Raw genomic sequence first — 9,048 nt, 5'->3', positions numbered from 1 at the left:
CCTGTCTGTCTGTCTGCCTGTCTGTCTGTCTGCCTATCTGCCTGTCTGCCTGTCTGTCTGCCTGTCTGTCTGCCTGTCTGTCTGCCTGTCTGTCTGCCTGTCTGCCTGTCTGTCTGCCTGTCTGCCTGTCTGCCTGTCTGTCTGCCTGTCTGCCTGTCTGTCTGTCTGCCTGCCTCTCTGTCTGTCTGCCTGTCTGTCTGTCTGCCTGTCTGCCTGTCTGCCTGTCTGTCTGCCTGTCTGCCTGTCTGTCTGCCTGTCTGTCTGTCTGCCTGTCTGCCTGTCTCTCTGCCTGTCTGTCTGCCTGTCTGTCTGCCTGTCTGCCTGTCTCTCTGTCTGTCTGCCTGTCTCTCTGTCTATCTGCCTGTCTGTCTGTCTGCCTGTCTGTCTGTTTGTCTGTCTGTCTGCCTGTCTGCCTGTCTGTCTGTCTGTCTGTCTGTCTGTCTGTCTGCCTGTCTGTCTGCCTGTCTGCCTGTCTGTCTGCCTGTCTGTCTGTCTGTCTGTCTGTCTGCCTGTCTCTCTGTCTCTCTGCCTGTCTGTCTGTCTGCCTGTCTGCCTGTCTCTCTGTCTGTCTGCCTGTCTCTCTGTCTGTCTGCCTGTCTGTCTGTCTGCCTGTCTGTTTGTCTGCCTGTCTGCCTGTCTCTCTGTCTGCCTGTCTCTCTGTCTGTCTGCCTGTCTGTCTGCCTGTCTGTCTGCCTGTCTGCCTGTCTGCCTGTCTCTCTGTCTGTCTGCCTGTCTCTCTGTCTGCCTGTCTGTCTGCCTGTCTGCCTGTCTGTTTGTCTGTCTGTCTGTCTGTCTGTCTGCCTGTCTCTCTGTCTGTCTGCCTGTCTGTCTGCCTGTCTGCCTGTCTGTCTGCCTGTCTGTCTGTCTGCCTGTCTGTCTGCCTGTCTGCCTGCCTGTCTCTCTGTCTGTCTGCCTGTCTGTCTGCCTGTCTGCCTGTCTGTCTGTCTGTCTGCCTGTCTGTCTGTCTTTCTGTCTGCCTGCCTGTCTGCCTGTCTGCCTGTCTTTCTGTTTGTCTGTCTGTCTGCCTGCCTGTCTGACTGTCTGTCTGTCTGTCTGCCTGTCTGTCTCCTCCCTGACCCCTGACCCTGCCCTCCTCCCTGACCCCTGACCCTGCCCTCCTCCCTGACCCTGACCCCTGACCCTGCCCTCCTCCCTGACCCTGACCCCTGACCCTGCCCTCCTCCCTGACCCCTGACCCCTGACCCTGCCCTCCTCCCTGACCCCTGACCCTGCCCTCCTCCCTGACCCCTGACCCCTGAGCCTGCCCTCCTCCCTGACCCCTGACCCTGCCCTCCTCCCTGACCCCTGACCCTGCCCTCCTCCCTGACCCTGACCCCTGACCCTGCCCTCCTCCCTGACCCCTGACCCTGCCCTCCTCCCTGACCCCTGACCCTGCCCTCCTCCCTGACCCTGACCCCTGACCCTGCCCTCCTCCCTGACCCTGACCCCTGACCCTGCCCTCCTCCCTGACCCTGACCCCTGACCCTGCCCTCCTCCCTGACCCCTCCCCTGCCCTCCTCCCTGCAGGGTGTTCTTCCTGGAGATGACAGATGACGTGGCCGTAGAGAGGCTGAGTCTGAGGACCGTCGACCCCGTCACTGGAGAGAGGTGACTCCCCCTGACCCCCCCTAACCCCTCTCCCCTCCTCTCTCTCCTGTTCTCTCTCTCACTCTCTCTATCTGTAGTGGCTTCAAACAATTAGTAGCCACTGTCCAGGCAAGGCAGGGGTTTCGACACACATCCGAATTCCAAATATTCAAACCAACAAAATCGTCATCCAGTCCAAGTATAATTGCAACAAAAATCTCCATTCTCCTTTAAATATAAACATAAATTCACGGCTCCAATAACATCCAATAGAAAATAGAAAAATAACAAAATATAATTCCATGCAGTGTCACTCTCTATAGTGTCTTTCCTTACGTTGTGTGTGTGTGTCTCCTTGTGTGTCTCTCCTTGTGTGTCTCTCCTTGTGTGTCTCTCCTTGTGTGTCTCTCCTTGTGTGTCTCTCCTTGTGTGTCTCTCCTTGTGTGTGTCTCTCCTTGTGTGTCTCTCCTTGTGTGTCTCTCCTTGTGTGTGTCTCTCCTTGTGTGTCTCTCCTTGTGTGTCTCTCCTTGTGTGTCTCTCCTTGTGTGTGTCTCTCCTTGTGTGTCTCTCCTTGTGTGTCTCTCCTTGTGTGTCTCTCCTTGTGTGTGTCTCTCCTTGTGTGTCTCTCCTTGTGTGTCTCTCCTTGTGTGTCTCTCCTTGTGTGTCTCTCCTTGTGTGTCTCTCCTTGTGGTCAAAAAACTATTCCCTTACTCAAGCCTGCCAAGACTTCCTGCCTGCTAGCCTGACTTCCTGCTGTTTAAACAGTTTCCCTGACACAGTTCAGACCAATGGGCACTAGGGGGGAACCAGCATACAATATATTCAAATAGTTCATGCAATCATTAATATCTCATTCAATCGTCATGACCACTATTCAATAGCATTCAATAATATGCATTTTGGCTCCTACATTGTCTCTCTCTCTCTCTCTCTCTCTCTCTCTCTCTCTCTGTCGCTCTCTCTCTCTCTCCTGTTCTTTCTCTCTCCTGTTCTCTCTCTCTCTCTCTCTCTGTCGCTCTCTCTCTCTCTGTCGCTCTCTCTCTCTCCTGTTCTTGCTCTCTCTCTCCTGTTCTCTCTCTCTCTCTCTCTCTGTCGCTCTCTCCCAATTCAAATTTTAATTTCAAAGGGCTTTATTGGCATGGGAAACATACATTTACATTGCCAAAGCATGTGAAGTGTGAAGATAAAAAACAAGAACAAAAAGAATGTAATGTACATACTAGAATAAATAAATAGATTACATACTAGATTAAAAATCAAATAAATAGATTACAAATAGATTACATACTAGAATAAATAAATGAAATAAAACGTATTTCAATTCTTATGGTGGTTTTAGCCCATTTGATTGCCTTTTTCTATCACAGCAGCTAACAAATCTAGCTGCTGTGTTTGCTCATTGCTGTACCTCACCCAGCAGATATGGTAGCCTTTCCACATTGGTCAAGTCCTCAAAGTCGCCCTGGATGTTGGTGATCATTGGGAAGTATGTGTCCCTGATGTCCTTGTACAGCTGGCAGGTAGTTAAGAAGTGCAGCTCTGTTTCCACCTGGTTTTGTGTGCAGTGGGTGCACAGTCTGTCTGGTCTGGGGAGCCAGGTCTGCCTGTGGCGGCCTTTCTCGATGGCCAGGTTGTGTTCACTGAGTCTGTACATAGTCAAAGATGTCCTTAGCTTTGGGTCTGTCACAGTACTCAGGTATTCTGCCACTGTGTATTTTCTGTTTAGGGCCAAATAGCATTCCAATTTGCTCTGGTTTTTGGTTGATTCTTGCCAATGTGTCAGGTAGTTTTCTTTTTGTTTTCTTATCATTTGGTTTAGTCTAATAGGTGGCTCTGCTTGTGACTGTGAGAGTCCCAGAACTAGCTGGCTGAGGGGGCATCTCCCTAGAGTCTCTCTGTGGGTAAGGGCTTTGTTGTGGAGCGTGTCAGGGTGACTTTCTTTTAGGTGGTTGTAAAATGTAAACGCTCTCTTTTGAATTTTTATAATTAGTGGGTATCGTCCTAATTCTGCTCTGCATGCGTTATTTGGTGTTTTGCGTTGGATACGAAGAATGGATTTGCAGAACTCTGCATGCAGAGTCTCAATTTGGTGTTTGTCCCATTTTGCTAAATCTTGGTTGGCAGGTGGACCCCAGACCTCGCAACCATAGAGGGAAATGGGTTCTATAAGGGAGTCCAATAATTTGAGCCAGATTTGAATAGGGATGTCTAACTTTATGTTCCTTTTGATGGCGTAAAAAGCCCTCCTTGCCTTATCTCTCAGGTCGTTCACAGCTTTGTTGAAGCTACCTGTGGTGCTGATGTTTAGGCCGAGGTAGGTATAATTCTTTGTATGTTCTAGGGCAATTGTATCTAGGAAGAATTTGAATTTGTGGTGCTGGAGGCTGGATCTTTTTTGGAAAATCATAATTTTCGTCTTAGTGAGATTCACTGTCAAGGCCCAGGTCTGGGAGAATTGGTATAGAAGGTCGAGGTGCTGTTGTAGCCCTTCTTTGGTTGGGGACAGCAGCACCAGGTCATCAGCAAACAGTAGACATTTGACTTCTGTGTCTACTAGGGGGATGCCAGGTGCTGCAGACTGCTCTAATGTTTTTGCCAAACTGTTGATATAGATGTTGAAGAGGGTTGGACTCAAGCTGCATCCCTGTCTAACCCCCCGGCTTTGGGAAAAGAAGTCTGTGTGGTTTTTGCCAATCTTAACAGCACACTTGTTGTTAGTGTACATTGACTTTATGATGTCGTAGGTTTTTCCTCCAACACCATTTTCCAACAGTGTGAATAGCAGACCTTTGTGCCAAATTGAATCAAAGGCTTTTTTGAAATCTACGAAGCAGGCGAATAGTTTGCTTTTGTTTTTGTTTATTTGGTTGTCAATTAGGGTGCTGCTGCTGAGGGTGAATATATGGTCTGTTGTACGATACTTTGGTAAAAAACCAATTTGGGATTTGCTTAGGACATTGTTTACAGTGAGGTAATGTAGGAGTCTGTGGTTGATGATCATACAGAGGATTTTCCCAAGGTTGCTGTTGACACAGATCCCACGGTAGTTATTTGGATCAGATGTATCTCCACTTTTGTGGAGCGGCGTTATCAATCCTTGGTTCCAAATATTGGGGAAGATCCCAGAGCTAAGGACAATGTTGAAGAGTTTTAATATAGCCAATTGGAATTTGACGTCTGTGAATTTTAGCATTTCATTTAGGATGCCATCGACACCACAGGCCTTCTTAGTTTCGAGTGAATGTATTTTGTCCTGTACTTCCTTTAGTGTAATTGGAGAGTCTAGCGGGTTCTGGTAGTCTTTTATGGCTGACTCTAAACTTTGTAGTTTATCTTGTATGTGGAATGGAATTGAATGGACTTTATTTGTCATTGCTACAGTACAGGTACCAAACAACGAAATTTAGGAGGGGTGGCTCCCCTGGTGTTAGGAAAGAAAAAAAAAAAACATTTTAGAAAAAGCATAGATGCATAAAATCACAAGAAGGTAAGGAGCTGGTTTACATCAATAAAGGCTATGTACACAATCCACTGTACTATACTGCACAGATAGTCAACTAGGGTTGTCATATTGCACAAAGAGTATTTTTTCACATTATTTTAAAGTGTCACAGTTTGCAGGCTTGAAAATGTACGTTTGTGCCTCAGCACTAGCTGCCATACAATCCGTCCGGACTGTCCTGGGCCCAGAACTTAGGCCTTTTCTGTGTTCAGGGCCTTGACGGCCCTGTGGTAGAAGCAGTCCTTCAGTCTGTTTGTCTTAGCGGCCGGGGTCCTGTACCTCCTGTTCGAGGGCAGCTTGACAAAGTGTACGTGCCCAGGGTGGGTCGGGTCCCTGGAGATCTTGGAGGCCCTCCTGAGACAGTGTGTGTTGTACAGCTCCTCCAGAGAGGGGAGGGGGGCGCCGGTGATCTTCTGTGCTGTTCTCACGACTCTCTGTAGCTCGTTTCTCTCCGCTGTTGTGCAGCTGTGGAACCAGTTGGAGATGCCGAAGGTGAGGATGCTCTCCACTGCGCCGTGGTAGAAGGCCACCAGTATCTCCTGCTTGTTGTGTTGTTTCCTGAGGCATCTCAGGGTGTATAGCCGCTGTAGTATAGTGTTGTCCTTCCAGGCCAGGTCATCCCGCATGTTGTGTCCCAGGAATCGGAGGGTTGAGACTCTCTCCACGCTCTCTCCGTCGATGAGCAGGGGCTGGATCTCGGACTTTTTCCTCCTGAAGTCTACGATGAATTCCTGGGTCTTTGACTTGTTTAGCAGCAGGTTGTTAACCTTGCACAGCTTGCTCAGTTGCTCTACCTCATCCCTGTACGCCGCCTCGTCCCCCCCCGAGATACATCCCACCACGGTGGTGTCGTCTGCAAACTTTACGATGTAGTTGCTGGGGTGGACGGGGGTGAAGTCGTGGGTGTAGAGGTTGTAGAGGATGGGGCTTAGCACGCAGCCCTGGGGTGACCCAGTGCTGAGGCTGAGGGCTGTGGAGGTGTGGGGGCCCACCCGCACCCTCTGGGGGCGGTCGGTCAGGAAGTCCTTGATCCACGCACATATAGAGTGTGATAGACCCAGGTCTAGTAGTTTGGTCACTAGCCTGTCTGGAAGGATGGTGTTGAAGGCGGAGCTGAAGTCCACGAAGAGCAGTCTCGCGTAGCTGTTTCCCCTCTCCAGGTGGGATAGAGTGGCGTGGAGAGTCGTCGCTATGGTGTCCTCTGTGGACCTGTGGGCTCTGTAGGCGAACTGGTATGGATCCAGGTTGGGCGGGAGGCGTGTGAGTATGTGGGCTCGGACTAGTTTCTCGAAGCACTTCATGATGATTGGTGTGAGTGCCACCGGGCGGTAGTCGTTTAGGCAGCTCACCGTGCTTTTCTTCGGGACTGGGATGATAGTTGAGGTTTTCAGGCAGGGTGGGACGGTGGCCTGGGACAGGGACTGGTTAAAGATGTTGGTGAAAACCCCGGCCAGCTGGTCGGCGCAGTCTCTCAGCACCCGTCCCAGGACGCCATCCGGCCCTGAGGCTTTCCTGGGGTCCACCGCCTTCAGTACGCGTCTCACCTCATGCTCTGTGAGGGTGAGGCTGCTGAGAGCTGGAGAGAGTGGTGTTTGTGTTGTGGTTACCTCCGTTTGCCCCTCGTCGAACCGGGCGTAGAAGGTGTTCAGCTTTCCCGCCAGCAGGGGGTCGTCCTCTGCGGCTGTGAGCCTGTTGGCTCTGAAGTTTGTCATCTGCTGAACCCCCTGCCACATCCGCCTGGAGTCGTTGCTCAGGAGGCATTCCTCAATCTTCTCTCTGTGCTCTGCCTTGGCCGCTTTGATGCCGCGCTTTAGGTTGGCCCTGGTGGAGCTGTACAGCGGTGTGCGCTTCCCTGCGAAGAAGGCGTTGTCCCTCTCATTTATCAGTTTTTGGACCTTCCCAGTCATCCATGGCTTCGTGTTGGGGTAGACCCGGACCCGTTTGTCCACGGTGACTGAGTTGGTGCAGTTCACTATGTGGTTCAGAACCGACGACGTGTACTGTTCCAGGTCCTCATGCTCATATTCCTGCCATAGGGTGTGTCTTTGCTGTTTATTTTTCTCTAGTGGACCAAAGAGATTGGAGAAGTGATTTACCCATATATCTCCATTTTGGATGGGTAGATCCTCATGTTTTTGTTTATTTAGAGTGTTCCATTTTTCCCAGAATTTGTTTGTTTTTATGGATTCCTCTATAGAGTGTAGCTGGTTTCTAACATGATGGTCCCTTTTTTTCTTTAATGTATTTTTATACATTTTTAATGTTTCACCATAGTGAAGACGTGTGCTCTGGTTGTCTGGGTCTCTATGTTTCTGGTTTGATAGGTTCCTTAGTTCCTTTCTGAGGTTTTGACACTCGTTGTCGAACCATTTGTCATTGTTGTTATTTCTGGGGGGGTTTCCGTTTGAGGCCTTTAGGTCAGATAAGGAGGCTGAAACGTCAAATATATTATTAAGGTTTTCTACTGCCTTGTTTACACCTTCACTGTTGTATTGAAAGTTTTTTTTTCAGGAACTGGTCTAATAGTGATTAAACTTGTTGTTGTCTATAGCGTTTTGATATGTTTCAACTGGTGTTGTCATCTTGATCCTGTTCTCTCTCTCTCTCTCTCTCTCTCTCTCTCTCTCTCTCTCTCTCTCTCTCTCTCTCTCTCTCTCTCTCTCTCTCTCTCTCTCTCTCTCTCCTGTTCCTGAACTGGTTTAGATCCTACCTACAGGACAGAAGCTACTATGTCTCCATTGGCAACTTTGTATCTGACAAAATTGAAATTCCATGTGGGGTTCCCCAAGGGTCAATCCTTGGCCCCCTCCTATTCAATCTCTACATGCTTCCATTGGGACACATCATAAAAAAGAACAAAATTGCCTAAACTTCAACAGCCACATCCTCTCTCTCTCTCTCCCCCTCCCCCCCACCCCTCCTCCCCCCCGCAGGTACCACGCCCTGTACAAGCTCTCTCCTGACTCACTCCTCTCTCTCTCCCCCTCCCCCCTCCTCCCCCCCTCCAGGTACCACGCCCTGTACAAGCCCGCCCCCAGCCCAGAGGTGCAGGCCCGGCTCCTCCCCCCCCCCCCGGGAGGTCCAGGCCCGTCTGCTGGAGCGTCTGGGGCGGTACTGGGCGACGGCCCCCGCCCTGCTGGCCCTCTACCCCGGGGGGGTCCGTCTCCACGCCGACCAGGACCCGCACGCCGTGGCCGAGGCCCTGGAGAGCAGGCTGGTGGGGCGCCTGCCCACCCCCGCCCCCCCCCAGACCACCCCCCTGCCCAGCCAGACCACCCCCGCCCCTACCCTGGGTGACCAGACGGAGGAGGGTAGCGGATAGGGAAGGAGGGGAGGAGAGGAGAGGAGAAGGGAGGAGGGGAGAGGAGAGGAGAGGAGAGGAGAGGAAAGGAGAGGAGAGGAGGGGAGGAGAGGAGAGGAGAGGAGAGGAGGGGAGAGGAGAGGAGAGGAGGGGAGAGGAGAGGAGAGGAAAGGAGAGGAGAGGAGAGGTCAGAGGTCAAACCCTGAGTGAGTCTGGTCTGGTGTTCTTATAGGATGTTGGAATGTTTGATAGACCAATTAAAAAGAGTTGATTGTTTTAAACCCACTGATGTTCTCCTGGTCCTGTGTGTCTCTGGTCTGTGTGTGTGTGTGTGTGTGTGTGTGTGTGTGTGTGTGTGCGTGCGTGCGTGCGTGCGTGCGTGTGTGTGTGTGTGTGCGTGCGTGTTGTCTGTTTCTGAGAGCTCAGAGAACACACCTGTCAATCACCTGTCAATCACCGGTCAATCACCTGTCAATTACCTGTCAATCACCGGTCAATCACCTGTCAATCATCGGTCAATCACCTGTCAATCACCGGTCAATCACCTGTCAATCACCACAGCCCACACCACAACAAAGCAGACGGAAACACTTCATCCATATTAAGATGCGTAGACGGAGCTGTGAGTTAGTATGTGAGTTAGTATGTGAGTTAGTAT

At 50.7% G+C, this 9,048-nt stretch overlaps 1 protein-coding gene across 1 annotated transcript in view; it reads left to right on the top strand.

Annotated features, from left to right (window-relative positions):
• Positions 1–8,411, top strand: part of ak8 (adenylate kinase 8) — a gene marked incomplete at both ends in the record, with an annotated part of 33,020 nt that extends 24,609 nt beyond the window's left edge. Inside the window, 3 exon segments of the mRNA XM_080548037.1 lie at positions 1,528–1,608; positions 8,098–8,149; positions 8,151–8,411. Of these exon segments, the coding sequence (XP_080404163.1) occupies positions 1,528–1,608; positions 8,098–8,149; positions 8,151–8,411 (394 nt within the window).
• Positions 8,412–9,048: the final 637 nt, after the last annotated feature.

Source organism: Nansenia antarctica (genome assembly GCF_963989245.1).
Source record: "Nansenia antarctica genome assembly, chromosome: 18".
Classification (NCBI taxonomy): domain Eukaryota; kingdom Metazoa; phylum Chordata; class Actinopteri; order Argentiniformes; family Microstomatidae; genus Nansenia; species Nansenia antarctica.
The sequence above is the reverse complement of the archived record's forward strand: the minus strand, read 5'-3'. Positions and strand labels throughout refer to the sequence as shown.